At 41.8% G+C, this 19318-nt stretch overlaps 1 protein-coding gene across 1 annotated transcript in view; it reads left to right on the top strand.

Moving 5' to 3' along the window:
- ADAMTSL3 (ADAMTS-like 3) overlaps positions 1–19318 on the top strand; it is a 381686-nt gene that overhangs the window by 109725 nt on the left and 252643 nt on the right. The window contains exon 3 of the mRNA XM_010831002.1: positions 17156–17283. Coding sequence (XP_010829304.1) covers positions 17156–17283 — 128 coding nt within the window. The remainder of the gene's footprint in view (positions 1–17155; positions 17284–19318) is intronic.

Genomic DNA, 19318 nt, shown 5'->3' with positions numbered 1-19318 from the left:
TCATATTGAGTGCAGCACTTTCACAGCATCATCTTTCAGGATTTGGAATAGCTCAACTGGAATTCCATCACCTCCACTAGCTTTGTTTGTAGTGATGCTTTCTAAGGCCCACTTGACTTCACATTCCAGGATGTCTGGCTCTAGGTCAGTGATCACACCATCGTGATTATCTGGGTTGTGAAGATCTTTTTTGTACAGTTCTTCAGTGTATTCTTGCCATCTCTTCTTAATATCTTCTGCTTCTGTTAGGTCCATACCATTTCTGTCCTTTATCGAGCTCATCTTTGCATGAAATATTCCTTTGGTATCTCTGATTTTCTTGAAGAGATCCCTAGTCTTTCCCATTCTGTTGTTTTCCTGTATTTCTTTGCATTGATCGCTGAAGAAGGCTTTCTTATCTCTTCTTGCTATTCTTTGGAACTCTGCATTCAGATGTTTATATCTTTCCTTTGCTCCTTTGCTTTTCGCTTCTCTTCTTTTCACAGCTATTTGTAAAGCCTCCCCAAGGAAATGTGAAATTGAAGGATTTGCCAGACTTGGGATGAAAGTTCCTTCACAGAATAATAATAAGTTATTTCCTCAAAGATATCTCTTAGAATATGACAAAAGATTATGAAAAACATTGGGAGGGTGGAGTTACTATGTTTTAAAATTTCATGTTTAATTTTTAGTCAATATTATTTGACTTCCTTGCAAGTCTCCTCCACTCGCTTTCCAATCTTTATTATATATATACTAATTTATACCAGTCAATCCTAAAGGGAATCAACCCTGAATGTTCATTGGAAGGATTGATGCTGAAGCTGAAGCTCCAATACTTTGGCCACCTGATGCTAAGAGCTGACTCACTGGAAAAGACCCTGATGCTGGGAAAGATTGAGGACAAGAGGAGAAGGGGATAACAGAGGATGAGATGTTTGGATGGCATCACTGACTCAATGGACTTGAGTTTGAGCAAACTCAGGGAGATAGTGAGGGACAGAGAAGCCTGGTGTGCTGTAGTTCATGGGGTCACAAAGAATCGGACATAACTGGGTGACTGAACAACAACAACACTCCTAACTTCTGTATATATATAAGTGTGCATCTGCTAATCCCAAACTTCCAGTCCTTCCCTCCCCCACATCTCCCCCCATGGCAACCATGAGTCTGTTCGCTATGTCTGTGAGTCTGTTTCTGTACATAGATGGGTTCATTTGTGCCATAGTTTGGATTCCATATGTAACTGATACCATATGTTATTTGTCTTCTTCTGACTTCACTTAGTATGTTAATCTCTAGTTGCGTCTGTGTTGCTGCAGATGGCATTATTTCATTCTTTTTTGTGGCCAAGTAATATTCCATTGTATATATGTACCACATCTTTTTTATCCTTTCATCTGTCAATGGACATCTAGATTGTTTCTATGTTTTGGCTGTTGTGAAGAGTGCTGCTATGAACATATGGGGGCATGTATCTTTTTAAATTATAGTTTTGTGCGAGTATATGCCTGGGAGTAGGATTGCTGGATCAAATGGTAATTCTACATTTGGGAAAGCATGTATTCTTGATTCATCAAAGTCAAGTATTAATTAGCCCCTTTATTCCTCTTCCTAGGTAATACAAGGGTCTTAGGATACTTTAATGTCATTTATCGTGCTTCTAATTTATATGACATTGTTAACAGATATGTTAATGCCATAGAGATATTTTAAATGCCATAAACCACAATAATTGCTGTTTTATATAGTTGCTCTTTATTTAGAGTGACCCACATTCTTCTTTACCATTTTAATTTTTGCTATACATTTCTTTCCATATCTGCAAGTTTCCTTTAATCCTAAAAACACCTTTAAAATGTATTTATTGATGTCTGCATCGGATCTCGGTTGCGGTGTGTGGGATCTTCGTTGTGGGCTTCTCTGTAGTTGTGGCTGGTAGGCTCAGCAGTTGCAGTGCAAGGGCTTAGTGGCCCCTCAGCATGTAGGATCTTAGTTCCTCTATCAGGGATCAATCCTGCATCCCCGGCTTGAAAGGCGGAATCTTAACTGCCAGGGAAGTCCTCTAAAAACACCTTTTCATATTTCCTTCAGGACTGGTCTGCCAGTGGTGAATTCTCTCTGTTTTTGTTTGTCTGAAAATGTCTTGATTTCATTTATGGAGGATATTTTTGCTTTTCTAGTTGTTCTCAGTGGGATAGTTGGTCACCTAGTGCACCATTACTCTCCATCAGACTTTTATATTTGGCAACGTTTGGTTTTCCTCTCTGTTCAGTGTTACCTGTTGTGCTGTATGTGCTTCAGGTTGATTAACCAAAATACTATCTATTTCTTCCCCTTCCAGAATCTTTTTTTAAAATTTTATTTCTATTTATTTGTTTTTAACACCAGAAACATTTTGTATTAGGGTGTAGCCAATTAACAATATTGTGACAGTTTCAGGTGAACAGCAAAGGGACTCAGCCATACATAGACATGTATCCACTCTCCCCCAGCTTACCAAAGTATTATCAATAATATATATCAAATATTTCTTCATATAAAGTAGCTTTGTATTTAGGAATTTCTTTTTAACCAAAAATACAGTCAAAACTAAACCAAACCCTATTTATGGGGTCACTTATATTTATGTCTCTTGCTACAGTTGGAGGTTATGATTGTTTTCTAACTTGTGTAGTAGCCAGGAACATTGCACTCATGGAAAAAATAGCCTAGATGTTCTCATCCTTAATATGGGATTGTGTAGGGGTGTTGTGGAGAGGTGGTCTGTGTAATTCCTTGTATGGACTCTCTGGGGACCATGATGTCCTGTGTTAGTGATAACACAGGTGAATTCCAGAATGTGATTTGTGTGTTCAGTTCAGTTCAGTTCAGTCGCTCAGTTGTGTCTGACTTTTTGTGACCCCATGAATTGCAGCACACCAGGCCTCCCTGTCCATCACCAACTCCCGGAGTTCACTAGAACTCACATCCATCGAGTTGGTGATGCCATCCAGCCATCTCATCTTCTGTCGTCCCCTTCTCCTCCTGCCCCTAATCCCTCCCAGCATCAGAGTCTTTTCCAGTGAGTCAACTCTTCACATGAGGTGGCCAAAGTACTGGAGTTTCAGCTTTAGCATCATTCCTTCCAAAGAAATCCCAGGACTGATCTCTCAGAATGGACTGGTTGGATCTCCTTGCAGTCCAAGGGACTCTCAAGAGTTTTCTCCACAACCACAGCTCAAAAGCATCAATTCTTTGGCACTCAGCTTTCTTTACAGTCCAACTCTCACATCCATACATGACTACTGGAAAAACCTTTGGGAATTTTTATTTGAGCTTCTTAAATACACTAATACATTACATTAGTGAAATACCCCAGAGACAAAGCCTAGGGATTTAAGGAGAGTATAGTTTAGACATTAAGCACCATGTAATAACTTCTTAAACTCTACTTCTGTGAGCACATTGCTGGACTCAGTCTCCAGTGAAGACAACAAAGCATTCTTTTAAGTTGTGCTCAATCATGTGCGACTCTTTGAGGTCCCATGACTGTGGCCCACCAGACTCCTCTATCGATGGGATTTTCCAGGCAAGAATACTGGAGTGGGTTGCCATTTCCATCTCCAAGGGGACATTCCTAACAGGGGATTGAACCTGTGTCTCCTGTGTCTTCTGCATTGGCAGGTGGATTCTTTACCACTAGCGCCACCTGGGAAGCCCATTTTTAAGCTATTTGTGTGTATATTTTTTACTCACTAAAACATGTTCTGTAGCAAGACTGAAGAATCTGACATCAGTTACACACATGTCAACTGATTACCTTCACACTGACAGTCATTCATTACTGGCAAACTCCCAGTTGCAACCCTGGGGACAAGGCACATAGCGTGAACCCTCATAGTGGCTGAATGGGGACAAATTAGAGGGCACATGCCCCTTCCAAACTCTGTGGCCATGCTTTGTTTGAATTATTACCATGTTGGTATGTGAGTCCTGTACTGATTTTCTCTTTTCTTTTCCTGAGAAGTCAGAAATCTAGATTTTTATGTGAAATCTCCATATTTTCAAACATTATAAATAATTCCTTTTTTGGTGGTAAGCTACATAATTATAGTTAGATGAATCAGACCCACAGGCCAGATTCCTCCTGGGACCCCAATTTGCTCCCTTTATCTTAGCTGTAATCTAGGCACTGCTCGAATTCAGTACCCAAGGCCACTGAGCATCTCACCTCAGGGATGGCATTGACGATGCTTTTGAAGCTGAATGAGATGAGTATCTCCCACAAGTCATTTCATCTGGAAGCCCAAGAGTCATCTTAGGGTCCCCTTTCTCCCTGCGTCTGGTCAACTACCAGGTCCTGTTGGTTCTAGTTCTTTATATCTGTAAGAAACTTCATGTCTATAAGAACAGATCTTAAAAGTTTTCCTGGACTTCCCTGATGGTCCAGTGGTTAAGAATCTGCCTGCCAATGCCGGAGACACAGGTTTGATCCTCTTTACCGTTCTAGCTCCCTAAAACTTCATGTCTGAAAGAATAGATCTTAAAAGTATTCCTGGACTTCTCTGGTCCAGTGGTTAAGAATCCACCTGCCAATGCAGGGGACATGGGTTCGATTCCTGGTCTAGGAAGATTTCAGGTGCAGTGGCGCAGCTAAACCCATGTGCCACAAGTACTGGAGCTCATGTTCCCTGGAGCCTGTGCTCTACAAGAGAGAAGCTTGTACACCGAAATGAAGAGTAATGCCTTCTCTCTGCAACTAGAGAAAGCCCACATGCAGCAGTGAAGACCCAGTGGAGCCCAAAATAACTAAACCAATTAAATTAAGAAAAAAGTTTTTCTCACAAGAAAAAAATTATAACTATGTATGGTTATGGATGTTAACTAGACTTATTATGGTGACATTTCTCAATGAGTGCAAATAATGAATCATTGGAAAGATTGGAGGTAGGAGGAGAAGAGGACTACAGAGGATGAGATGGTTAAATGGCATCACGGACTTGATGGACATGAGTTTGGGTAAACCCCGGGAGCTGGTGATGGACAAGGAGGCCTGGCGTGCTGCGGTTCATGGGGTCACAAAGAGTTGGACATGACTGAGTGACTGAACGAACTGAACTGATGTTGTACTATGCTAAATTTGAAGCTCCAATACTTTGTCTGCCTAATACAAAGAGCCAACTCATTGGAAAGACTGAAGGCAAAAGGAGACGGGGCGGCAGAGTGTGAGATGGTTAGATGGCATCACTGACTCAGTGAACGTGAACTCAAGCAAGCTGCAGCAAGCAAGTGGAGGACAGGGAAGCCTGGCATGCTGCAGTCCATGGGATCACAGAGTCAGACACAACTGAGCAACTGAACAATGACAACAGTGTTGTACACCTGAAACTCATGTAATGTTAACACTCAATTCTGTCTCAATGAAAAAAACGGAACAAACAGCAACAAAGCCCCTCACATCTATGCCCTCCTCTTTCAGACACTGGCGGTGTCTAGCCTGGGCTCTTGTTTCCTGTCTGCTCTATGCAGTGGCCCTTCCAGCTCTGCACTTAAGTGAGGCTCTCCTCCTTCAGTCCTTCCCCACACTCCTGCCAGAGTAATTTTTCCAAAATACAATTTACCGAAGTCATTCCTCTGCTTAAAAATATTCCAGTGAGTCAATAAATTACTGGGCTGGAAAGCTTCCCTTTGTCCTCCAGATCCACTCTTCACTGCTCCCCACCCTGTGCTGCATACCCCGCCCACCCTGGGAGGCTGACCTGTGCGGACCGCATCAGTGGTCTCCCCAGGCCCTCTGGCTCCTGGGTGGGTTTGGCCAGTAGTGAGCACTGCAGAGGAGTGGCTCGAGGGAGGAGAGAAGTGTATTTGTTTGCCCAGCTCTCACTTTATGAGGTTGCTGTGGGCTATAATTCTTTTTTTGTTTCAAGATTTTTTTTTTTATGATGACCATTTTTAAAGCCTTTATTGAATTTGTTACAGTATTGCTTCTGTTTTATGTTTTGGCTTTTGGGCCGTGAGGCATGTAGGATCTTAGTTCCCTCACCGGGAATTGAACCTGCATCCCCCTGCATGGGAAGGTGAAGTCTCAACCATTGGACTGCCAGGGAAGTCCTCTGTAATTCTTGAGCAAAGGCCTTAGTTTCTATCCACCAGCCCTTTACACGTAGCCCTTGCCTGCCTTTACCCCATCTTGCAAGCATGGCCCAGGCAGATAATGTGGACTGTCGGGCGCTGTACCAGCCCTGAGGTTTCCCTGTACCTTGTCTCATCTGAGTAGAGTGTGTGTAAGCTTTTCTTTTATTGATTGGAGTACAGCTGATATATAATGTTGTGTTAATTTATGCTGTATGCAAAGTGTGTTTTTAAAATGCTCCTCAAGGGACTTCCCTGGAGGTCCACTGGCTAAAACTCCATGTTGCCGATGCAGGGGACCCAGGTTTAATTCCCGGTCATGCAGGAGACACGGGTTCGATCCTTGGGTCGGGAAGATCCCCTGGAGAAGGGAATGGCAACCTGCTCTAGTATTCTTGCCTGGGAAATCCCATGGACAGAGGATCCTGGCAGGCTACAGTCTATGGGGTCACAAAGAGTTGGACACAGCTTAGCAACTGAACAACAAAACATCAGGGAACTAGATCCCACATGCTGCAACTAAGACCAGGCAGCCAAATAAATCGGTTTAAAAAATAAAGTATGTATAAAAAATAAATCACTCCTCAGATTATCCCCATCTAAATCGGCCCTTTTTCCCGCTGGGACCTAGTTCTCCCACCTAACATGCTGGACTAAGTTGCTGTATATGAAAGGCCTGCCTCACTCTCAGAAGTCTGGAAGTGTTTAGTTGGTTTTCCTTTATCCTGACAGAGAGAAGCTATGGTTGCAATGATTTGGGACCTCTTCATGGCATTTGTTGGAGGTTTTTTTCTTTTACTAGAATAATTGTTGTTGTTCATTATTTCCGTCATGTCCTACTCTTTGCGACCCCATGGACTACAACATGCCAGGCTTCCCTGTCCTTAACTGTCTCAAGAGTTTGCTCAAACTCATGTCCATTGAGTCAATGATGCCATCCAACCTTCTCATCCTCTGTCACCCACTTCTCTTGCCCTCCATCTCTCCCAGCATCAGGGTCTTTTCCAGTGAGTCAGCTCTTTGCATCAGGTGGCGAAAGTGTTGGAGCTTCAGCTTCAGCATAGTTCCTTCCAATGAATATTCAGGGTTGATTTCCTTTAGGATTGACTGGTGCAGTAGGCTGCATCAACCTCTATACCAGGAAGTTGAGAGTGACGGTGACTGGAGTACATAACCAGGTCGGGCTATGCCTGGCTAACTAGGGAAGGAGACTCAGTGAGGTGAGGAATCCCAGAGCTGGGGCCAGCCTCCTAGGTAGTGATGGGATGGCAGGAAAAATCCAGACGCAAGAGGCTTGCTCAGAAGCTCTCCCAAACTATACTCATCTCAGCTTTAGGGAAAGAGGGCTGGTTGGTCCTAGATCTTCACTCAGTGGTCACCTGCAAATAGAGCTGCTCCAAGAGGAGCGTCTTGGTATTTTTTGGGGGATTTGCAAAAGTGAGCAGGACTTGTCGAATGTGTTTGGGCAATCATGGGAAATACGGTGTGCTTGGAATATGGGATGTGGTATGAGTCTGATCTCAGGAACTAGAGCTGAAGGATGAGAAAGAGCAGGTCATAGACAGTCTGGAGGTACAGAACAAGTGTTCCGGGGAATCAGTGAAGGGTTTTCAGTTTTCAGAAGGTAGGTGGGCTTCCCTGGTGGCGCAGTGGTAAAGAATCCACCTACCAATGCAGGAGACATGAGTTTGATCCGTGAATTGGGAAGATCCCCTGGAGAAGGAGATGGCAACCCATTCCAGTATTCTTGCCTGGGAAATTCCATGGACAGAGGAGCCTAGAGAGCTAGTCTATGGGGTAGCAAAGAGTCAGACACAACTTGGCAACCAAAGAACAACAACAAAATAATAGGTAACACATTGGTTAGGAAAGAGGGGACCAAATCCTAGTGGTCAGTGACCATCATGGTAATGACCTGTGGATATACGTACCTCCCAGTGGAGTGCAGAATGAACCAAGAAAACAGAGGCATATGCCTAGCACACAGCTTTCCATATGTTGGTATTTTAGGTATTCTAGCTGAACTGAATTATTGGATCACTGTGATAGCTTGAGTGACATTATATGTCATTTACCCAATTCATATTAAGAAATTGTTGTTAAAGATCTTAAGGTAGTATTGACCTCGAAGACTGTATTTACTGTTAACAAAAATCTGAGCCGTTTGCCATCTCCTAAAATAACCTTTGTGGTAACACTGGAATGAACATTTACTTGATGCCTGGGCAGTTGTATCCCAGTGGAACCTATTTTGAGTTGTTTTTAATATGGAGTTGTTAATGTAGCATTTGCAATAAGTGACCTTATACATGAAATCTGTGTTTAATTACGAACGTTTTTGTAAGACTAGTTGAACTGTACTATTCATTATAAGTCACAGATTTAAGAACTTGTCAGGGAAATATTTTATGATTTGATTTATGCATGGGGATGCAAGGAAGGCAAGAAGTCCTCAAGCCTTTATGAGATTGTAAGCACACTTATTCCTACAATATTCTTGGCTTTAACTGGTCCTATTATATAATGAGTAAACAATATATTTAAAAAAATTTTTCTTCCAGAATATTCCCTAGGTAAAACTTTACTTAGGAAAATAGGATTTCCTAAAAGATCTTGAAGCTTGATAGTTTTAACCAAACAGCACAACATGTTGCATCTCTGGATATGTTTTCACAGGTTGCCCTTTAGTGTTTTTATTCCCCCTTAAGAAAAATAACTTTTATTGGGTGTTTTATTGCATAAAGTATACATGTTCATTGTATTAAACTGGGAGATATAAATGAGCAAAAGGAAGAAAATAGAGTGTTGTAATTCCGTTACAATTAGAAAACAGATTTGAGTCAAAAATAAGAACACACTTGCAATCCCACTACATGGGAGAAGTTGATGTGGACATTCGAGGGTTAGCCCAGTGCTCCCAGCAGAACTAGTGTATTCCCTGGAGAAGGAAATGGCAACCCACTGTAGTATTCTTGCCTGGGAAATTCCATGGACAGAGGAGCTTGGCAGGATACATTCCATGGGGCTGCAAAGACTCAGACACAACTGAGTGACTGAACAACAAACTGGAAAGTAACCGAGGTGGAAACTGTTTCTGTTTCAGCATCTACTTGCTCTGGTCCCTTGTGTCTATGGCTCTCAGTGACTGAGGGCTGATTCTGATCCTTTAGGTTCTCTCACCTGCTACTCACTGTCTTGAGGACCTGATTCTCATCCTCACTGAACCTTGAACATTGCAAGCCCTTTGTATATGTTCGTATGCAAGAATTAACCAATGCATCTTGGCCATGAACATTGGTCAAGAATATTCCTAAGAAATGCTACAAATGAACTTTAAAACAGAAAGAGACTCACAGAGAACAAACTTATGGTTGCCGGGGGGAGGAACGGGGGAAAAAGATCGTTAGGGCGTTTGGGATGGACATGTACACACTGCTGTATTTAAAATGGATAACCAGCAAGGACCTACTCTATAGCACAGGGAACTCTGCTCAGTGTTACGTGGCAGCCTGGATGGGAGGGGAGTTCAGGGGAGAATGGATACATGTATATGTATAGCTGAGTCCCTTCGCTGTCCACCTTAAACTATCACAACATTGTTAATCAGCTATACTCAGCTATATAAAAAGTTAAAGAAGGCAGGCTTTCCTCATGGAATAATTTCGATAAAATCAAATATTTTGGAAAAACGTAAGTGGGGCTCTGCTTGCAACATGTTGTTGTTGTTCAGTCGCTAAGTTGTGTCTGACTCCTTGTGACCCCGTGGACTGCAGCACACCAGGATTCCCTGTCCTTCACTATCTCCTGCAGTTTGCTCAGATTCATGTCCATCAAGTCAGTGATGCCATCTAACCATCTCATCCTCTGTCACCCTCTTCTTTTGCTTTCAATTTTTCCCAGCATCAGGACCTTTTCCAGTGAGTCAGTTCTTCGCATCAGGTGGCCGAAGTATTGGAGCTTCGGCTTCAGCATCAGTCCTTCCAATGAATATTCAGGGTTGATTTCCTTTAGGTTGGCTAGTCTGATCTTCTTGCAGTCCAAGGGACTCTCAAGAGTCTTCTCCAGCACCACAATTTGAAAGCATCAATTCTTTGACACTCAGCCTTTTTTATGGTCCAACTTTCACATCCGTACAGGACTACTAGAAAAACCATAGCTTTGACTATATGGACCTTTGTCTGCAAAGTGATGTCTCTGTTTTTTTAATAGGCTTACAACATAGAGAGGGGGAGGAAAGCAAAAAGACTTCATTGAGATATGGAAGGAATGTTGTGGTCAAGTGAATTGCAGCAGCAGATCTGTTTGATCCAAGATGTGAAATGCTGACTGGGAGTGGTGATAAGTTGCTGCTGCTTTTGATTGGATTCCTGGTCCAGAAGGGCAGGCAAGGAGCATCTGGGAACAGAAGCAGGCTTCATCTGGGTCAGGCAGGAAGGAGTTCTGCATGGGCTCCCCCACATTTTGAGCATATGGTTCTGGAAGCTGCAGTTGTACATCTATAAAATGAGGATTGGTAATATCCACCTCAAGGGTTTGTTGAGACTGTTAGAAGCAATATAGGAAAAGTATTGGCAAGGATGGACCTCCCTGGTGACTCGGTGGTAAAGAATCCACCTGCAAATGTGGGAGACATGGGTTCAGTTCCTGACCTGGGAAGATCCCCTGGAAAAGAAAATGGCAACCCACCCTTCTATTCTTGCCTGGAGAATCCCATGGACAGAGGAGCCTGGCGTGCTACAGTCCATGGGGTTGCAAAGAGGTAGACACAACTTAGTAATTAAAATGGCAACACCAACTATGACAAGGATGCTCACTCTGTACAAACATGGTAGCTGCTTTGTGCAGGACCAGATTCTTCAGCTTTTTCTTGGTGCACATTTCAGAGTCTGGCCCAGAACAGGGTCGCTGAGTGACATGATGTTGGTTGACTCAGACTTAGGGGTAAAGTCTATGGATAGGGTTCATGTGTGGATATGAGAGTTGGTCCATAAAGAGGCTGAGTGCCAAAGAATTGATATTTCAGATTCTGTTGCTGGAGAAGAAGACTCTTGAGAGACCCTTGGACAGCGAAGAGATCAAACCAATCAATCCTAAAGAAAATCAACCCTGAATATTCATTGGAAGGACTGATGCTGAAACTGAAACTCCAATACTTTGGCCACCTGATGCAAAGAGCTGACTCATTTGAAAAGACCCTGATGCTGGGAAAGATTGTAGGCAAGAGGAGAAAAGGGTGGCAGAGGATGAGATGGTTAGCATATGGCATCATTGGCTCAATGGACATGAACTTGAGCAAGCTCTGGGAGACAGTGAAAGACAGGGAAGCCTGGCATACTGCATTCCATGGGATCTCAAAGAGTCAGACACAACTTAGTGACTGAACAACAACAACAAAGGATTCAGATAACAACTTACCTTATAAAATGTTAATAACAAGGAATTTAATTAATCACTTTTCAGACAGCTCATGGGGATGTCTGAGAAGAAGGAATGGGGAATAGTGGTACCCAACTTACAATCAGAAGTTGCCTCTTCAGGGTGACTCTCAGGTCAAATATGGAACTAATATCAGTCAAACCTACTTTATTGTCACTAGATTTCAGAGCTGGAGCTGACCAAAGTGCGGCTGCTAAATATCTCTTCTCTCAGGAGACTCACCACCAACATGCAGCCCAAGAATACAGACCCCACCCCAGCATCTCTGATTCAATTCCTCTTGACGGCTGGCTTTTTCCCTCCCCACCAATCTTTCTGCCTCCTAATGCTTGATGATGGTGATTGGTTTTTGTTTCATATTTTTATTGTAATGTTAAACTGTGTTCACAGATTCCAAGTCTGATTAGTTGGCTGCTTACTTGGCATTAGGGTCTGCTTACTATTGTAAAAAAGCAGAAATGTGCATGTGGAATTCTGTAAGATGAGGGAGCTGTGTCTAGCATGTTTATCAGAGACTTGGGTGGAGCATGGAAACTGCAAAGCTGAGCAAAGTGACTTGTCGATGGGGTGACAGGATCAGGGTTCAAACAGATCTCAGCAGGCTGGTATTCTGGGCCAAAACCAACAAGAGGAAATTCAGTAGCGATTAAAGTTAAGTCTTGCCTAAGTTAAGATGGGAGAGAGCTGGCTCTCCTGTCATTGTTTGGAGGAAAAAAGACATTATTTTGAAGAACAATAGCTAGCTTATACTTATTGAGACATTCTGGCTTCCCTGGTGGTTCAGACAGTAAAGAATCTGTCTGCAATGTGGGAGACCCAAGTTTGATCCCTGGGTCCAGAAGATCCCCTGGAAAAGGGAATGGCTACCCACTCCATTATTGCGTGGAGAATCCCATGGACAGAGGAGCCTGGTGGACTACAGTCCTTGGGGTCACAAAGAATAGGACACAACTGAGTGACATTGAGTGAGAGAGATATTGAGACAGTCACTTATTACCTTTACTGAGATGCTGTGTGATACAGTCTATATAGATGATATTTATTTAAATACTGTTGGAGTAAAGTTATCTCTATTTTTCAATGAGTTTTAGAAAGGCTAAGAAGGCTATGACTCTTAACCAGAGTCATACAACTTTTAACCATTATGCAATACTGCCTCCATAATGAGATCCAATAAATGATGTGACTGGAAAAGGTAGGAAGAAAGGGGAAAGAAAGGAAGGGAGGGAAGGAGGAAGGAAGGGGGGAAGGGAAAGGGAGGGAATAAAGGGAGATGGAAACTTAGATTTCATCAAAAGAAACCTGAAGAATAGGGACACTGTGTGGTCTGTATTGTTCTCAGATAGCAATGTTATATTCTGGATGCTACATTTTAAAATAAAAAATGTGGAGACAGCAGAGTGCACAGAGAGGAAACATTCCCGAGACAGCTGGGACAATTGAGGATACCAGCTGGTTTGAGAAATCTCAAGAAGAGTTCTTCTGTAGCAGAGGATGGAGACTCACCATCCACTGCTCTAGAAGGCTAAAAGTTCCAGGGAAGCAAGTTCTCTTTCACTATAAGAAAGAATACACACAAATGTAAATGTTCAGAAATGACCCTGTGGCACTTTGTTCAGCCCCTAAAGAGGTTTTGTTTTTCTAAATGTTTGTGTTATCATCATTATCATCATGCTGTTGGCACCAAATGGAAGAGATGAAAAGTAGGTATAAAATGGGGATGTCATTGCTACTCTTGGGAAAAGAAGATAGATGAGATGGGCAGGAAGATTGGCTGGTAGGAAATAGCAGTGGCATTTCAAAGCAAAATCTAACTGTCTTCATGGCCAGAGAGAGGAGAAAAACTCGAGGACCCCTTTGAGATGTCATTTTCTGTTTTCTTAGGAGAAAAAAAAAAAGTCTTATTGATTCAATCAGAGAAACCAAAGACCTGCCTTTATAACTTGCCTACTTTAGTTATTTTAGAATCAAGATACTTTTTTTTTTTGGTAAGTATAGGTGGAGAAGTTATGGAAAGAAACTCTAAACTGAACAGATGGGACAGTGGGAATAAAAACAAATTAAAACAATATTGCAATGAACTCTCAACTTTCACTTTAAAATATATATGATGATGTTTTTCAACTTTTCACATTCAACCTATCAGTATATCAAGTGACAAAATGAAAAATCAATTTCAGCTGTGTATATTTTAAATGTTTACCTAAAATGATTTGAACTCACCAACCTAAAAGCCCAGATGAATGTATTAAACTGCTTATTGTATTTTTTATGAATTAAAACTTTATTTTATATTACATTATAGACAGGACACAGTTCTGTGTGGTGACATTTGGTGTAGAAAATTGAACTGAACAGTGGTCTAATTAGAGCCGTAAATAATATGGGTTTAATTAGCCCTTATCCCCGATGACAGACTTGATCAGTTGCCAGATATTTATTCTTTCCTTTCACTTGACTTTTGCTGAAATATTGCCTCTAGTAGGGCTGCTTACTGTGCTATAAATAGGTGACTTGGTAAGAAGCCAGGAAACCGACTGACCAGTGAGATGTGGGTAAAAATTATTGGAAAACCTCCTCCTTGCTAGGAGTCATTATTTCTTCATTTCACATTTGAAGGTCCTTTCTGCAGATCCCGCTCTTAATTTTTTATTTATTTTTTGGTTGGATGAGGTAACTTGGCCTAAAGGCTTAAGGAAATCTGTGTAATATCTAGTGGAGTCTCTTGCTACAGTTTATTAGATGTCAGGGTTTCCTGCATAAACTCTCCTGGCCTCTAAATAGGACTCACCTACTAAGTCCTGGCTGACTTCAGCTTTTCTGTATGTCAACAGGATGTGGTTTTGTTTGTTTGCTTGCTTGTTTTCAATTAAAATATTAAAGTGTTGGCTTTACAAAAGAACTTTACAAAATGCAGAGACACAAATAAAAAAGAAGTAAAATTGCTCAGCATCCTTCCACCTAGAGGTAGCGGCTGCTAACATTTTAATTAATCTCTGACTCTTTTCTCTGGGCACCCCTCCCATAAAAGATCTGACACAAACATGACAAAACATTCAATTTGATGAAGCCAGGTGGTACTAGAATGGGTGTTTGTTTTCTCCAAACTTCTATGGATGTTCAGTATGATTGCCTTTTAACCCCCAATTTTTAAAAAGAAATGTCAAATCCACAGAAGTTCAGAGAAAACTAACATCCATTCTAGTACCACCTGGCTTCATCAAATTGAATGTTTTGTCATGTTTGTGTCAGATCTTTTATGGGGAGAGGGAGGAGAATAAAATGTTCCATTGGTATTCCTTTTGTGTGTTTCCCCAACAGCCTTCACTCCTCGTCTTGTTCTCTCCCTCCTTAAAGGCATCTTGGTGGTTTTCTTCCAGCCCATATGCTTGTGTTTTTATTGCTGCATTTTTGTGTGGATATTCACATTTGTTGGTGTTTAGTCACTAAGTCATGTCTGACTCTTTGCAACTGCATGGACTGTAGCCTGCCAGGCTCTGTCTGTGGGATTTGCCAGGCAAGACTGTTGGAGTGAGTTGCCATTTCCTACTCCAGGGGATATTTCTAAGCCAGGGATTGAACCTGCGTCTCTTATGTCTCCTGGATTCGAAGGCGAATTCTTCACCACTGAGCCACCTAGAAAACCTGGATATTCACATACTTATCCCTTTATCTATAGGTGGGATAGAAAATGCTATGTGTGTTTCCATTTTAACATAATTAAATCTGTTAGTCTTTTCCTTTAGGATTTCTACCTTGGTTGATGTATCTAGGACAATCTTTGTTACATCAAGTCTGTGTGACTTTTAGTCTATAACTTTTTTACTATTTTATGGTTTCCACATTTAAAATATTGATTCCTGGAATATATCTGAATTAATTTTGGTGTATCTTGTGAAGAAGTTATCTATGGTTTTCTTTTAAACCATTCATCACACTGACTTGTGGTTCTATACTATGTTCTTATACTTGGGTCTGTTTCTGGGCTTTTTAAGAAAACTTAATAGATATGAATGCTTATTGCTATGCCAGTTCTATACTCTTTTAATTGAGGCAATATCCTTCTAATTTCCCATCTTTTACAGTTTTTTCTTGGCTCTTGTAGACATTTACTCCACTGGTTGAACTTTAGAATCATTTGTTAAGGTCCAGAAAACCCCCTTTTGAGATTTTGATTGGAGTTGTTATAAATTTATAGATGAATTTGGAGAGAATTGACATTTTGCAGTATTGAGTCCAGCTATTTAGAACTATGGTATGTTTCTCCATTTCTTTGAGTCTGCGTTAGTCCTCTTTGTAAAGTTTCGTAATTTTATTTAAGTAATACACATCATTTCTTTTCATTTCTGTGTGTATGTATGCTCAGTCACTCAGTTGTATCTGACTCTTTGCAACCCCATGGGCTGTAGCCCACCTGGTGCCCGTGTCCATGGGATTTCCCAGGCAAGAATACTGGAGTGGGTTGCCGTTTCCTTCTCCAGGGTATCTTCCTGACCAAGGGATTGAACCCATGTCTCTTACATCTTTTGCATTGGCAGATGGATTGCTTACCATTGAGCCTATATCCATCTATATATTTAAAAATTTTTAAACTCTCCCAGTTCTCTTTTCTCTAACGTATCTTGATATAAGGGCTTCCCTGGTGGCTCAGATAGTAAAGAATCTGCCTGAATGCAGAAGACCTAGGTTCGATCCTTGGGTCAGAGAGATCCCCTAGAGGAGGAAATGGCAACTCATTCCAGTATTCTTGCCTGGAGAATCCCATGGACAAAGGAGCCTGGAGGGCTACAGTCCATGGGGTTGTAAAGAGTTGGACATGACTGAGCAACTAACACACACACACACACACTATATTGATATAAATCAATGGTGGCAAATCCAGAAAACAAATTAAACCAACTGTATTCATAATTTAACTTTCTCTATTTTCTTGTACCCTGAAGCTTTATCTATTTTGTCTTCTTGGGGTGGAGCCTCTCTCAGGAGGTTCCACAAATCCCCATGCACAAAGGTTTCCTTGAAGTTTGCATCAGTCTATATGACAGACAGAGGTGAGAATGCCTTAGGTACAAGGTAGGACCCTGCTATGTAAGTTATAAAACAAATTAATAATAATAAATATTATTTTTAATATTTAGCCAATGTATTTAAATGTTGAAATGATAAAATATCACATTTAAAACTGAGCTAGGAAGCCATCTGGATAAAACCCTCATAAGTGGAAAGGTATTCATGTGCCTCTAGTTTCCATATAAAACTATCTTATGTGTGGGACTCCCCTGGTGGCCCAGTGGCTAAGACTCTGTGCTCCCAATGCAGTGAACCCCAGTTCAATCCCCAGTCAGGGAACTAGGTCCTGCATGCCACAACTAAGAGTCCACATGCCCCAGTGAAGATCGAAGATGCCATGTACCAGCAGTTAAGACCCAGTGCAGCCAAGTAAATAAATAAATATTTTTTTAAAACCCTAACTATTGTGTGTGTTTGATGTAACCATTCTGAAGCAAACACTTTCAGGCAACTTTAGTGCTTGTGAACAATTAGACTAAGAGTCTGCAAAAACTAGGAAAGCCTTTGGGTATCTCTAGCATTTTGTCTATAATTTATTGTGCTTTCCATTTTCCAGACCTCAAGAAACACTCGTTCAGATGAAGAGAAAGATAGCAACTGGGACGCCTGGGGAGACTGGAGTGACTGCTCGAGGACTTGCGGGGGAGGAGCCTCATATTCTCTGCGGAGATGTTTGACTGGCAGGTAAGTGGCAGCTTCATCTGCTCTTCTCTGTGGGACGTCAGCCCCTTTGGATGGGTGGTGTTGGGAAGACAACTTGGCTTCATGGCTTTAGGAAGTACTGTGCTGGTGGTATAACATCTGCAATGTCTAAATATTTAGTGGCTTCCCTGGTGGCTCAGACGGTAAAGAATCTGCCTGCAATGCAGGAGACCTGGGTTCGATCCCTGGGTCAGGAAGATGCCCTGGAATAGGAAATGGCAACCCGCTCCAGTACTCCTGCCTGAAGAATTCCATGGACAGAGGAGCCTGGCAGGCTACTGTCTGTGGGGTCCCAAAGAATTGGAAGTGACTGACACTTTCACTTTCAGATAGGAAAAGAGTGGGGTTTATTTGTGTTTGTCTTTTACTTTTTAAAAGTGGTGTGTACCTCCCCAATCACCAAAAACTGAATATAAAAGCCAAACCCCATATATTAGAGCATTTTATATTTCCTTGGCATCATCCCTCATGCCCTGCCCTCATAAAAAATATATCCTGTGATAAATGCCAAGGCAATAATTAGGAAGAATAAAGGGGATGAGACTACTTAACCTCAAAATTTTGATCAAGGTTCCATTTGAATCACTGGTATAAATGGTCCTTATTCAAATCAAGGATCAGTTAAACACCATAAATTCCACTTATCCACTGGCAAAAGAGATAAAGGCAAAATTAGAAAATAAAAATAGTATGTACTTGTATTTGTTCAAAAGAATTAGAGGAATATATTAAGGACCATGAATGGGCATTTTCATCTTGTTGTCATACAACCAAAATGCTTCCATGCTTATTACTGTATTTAAAAAGTGCTTTGATTTTGCCTAGAATATGATTTTTTCCAAGTGGTCTATCTCAGTGTAAATTTGTGTCTTCTCTCTCCTAACTGTAGTTGGCTGCTACTGGAAGGGCTTCAAGTTAGGAAGGGCAACTCTTCAGCTTTTTCTGCCTTCTCTGTACATACTCAGAAAAAGAGATTTTGGCAAGAGTAGAGGAGAAGGAGGAGGAGTAGAGTGCTGCCATGACCTTGTGTGTGTGTGCACTCAGTTGCTTGGTTGTGTCTGACTCTGCGACCCCATGGACTGTAGCCCGACAGGCTCCTCTGTCCTGGGATTTCCCAGGCAAGAATACTGGAGTGAGTTGCCATTCCCTTCAGGGCATCTTCCCAGCCCAATTATTAACCCTCATCTCCTGCACTGGCAGAAAGATTCTTTACCACTGAGTCACCTGGGAAGCTCCTGCCATTAATTTAGGGAGCAGGTATTGATGCTATCTGGTTAGGAGGTATTTAAAGCTACTTTTTATCTATTGTGAGCACTTTGATGGATTTCTCTGAGACATTATCTCCTCCTCCCCCCCACCCCCACCCAATCCCTTGGGATTCTTTGCGTGCAGTTCACTTGAGATGTGGTATTCGCAATCCTCTAACTTGGTAATGCTGCTCTTTCCTATTCTAGGACACCTAGACATGTCCCAGCCTCTCCCTATTTATATATACTCACCCCTCAGCAGCTGTCTTAGTATGTTTGTTCCTAAGACAACTCACACTGACTGTCTTGCATGCAGCCCACATCTGGTTCATTGGAAACCCTCCTGTCAACTTTGCTAAAGACACTTCCCAGTTCTAGGAGCCAATACAGCAACACTTTCTCTGCTTACACAGTCCACTGCAGCTGAGCTCTCAGCCCTTATGTATCTCAAGTGTGGATTAGATACCAACCAACTGCAAGGGACACCTATTGAACTCTTCAGCTGGCATTCCCAAAATTTCTTCCTCTTGACTGGGGGTTAGCAGATCGAAGCCCTTGTTTCTTCTCTTTCTGTTACAGCAGACTGAGGATTAGGCTCCCAGCATAGATTTCTCAAAGAAATCTTCAGAAATCCTTATACTACCCAAGTCTCCAGCTCCAAAATGTTTTTTATACCTTGGTGTGGGCAAGCAGTTTAACAATTGTGAATTAAACTAACACAGAGGGACTTCCCTGGTGGTCTAGTGGTTGAGTCCACCTTGCAGTGTGGG

Source organism: Bison bison, unplaced genomic scaffold (assembly GCF_000754665.1).
Source record: "Bison bison bison isolate TAMUID 2011002044 unplaced genomic scaffold, Bison_UMD1.0 scf7180017859304, whole genome shotgun sequence".
NCBI lineage: Eukaryota > Metazoa > Chordata > Mammalia > Artiodactyla > Bovidae > Bison > Bison bison.
Note: the sequence above shows the minus strand (reverse complement) of the source record. Positions and strands in the feature narration are given on the sequence as shown.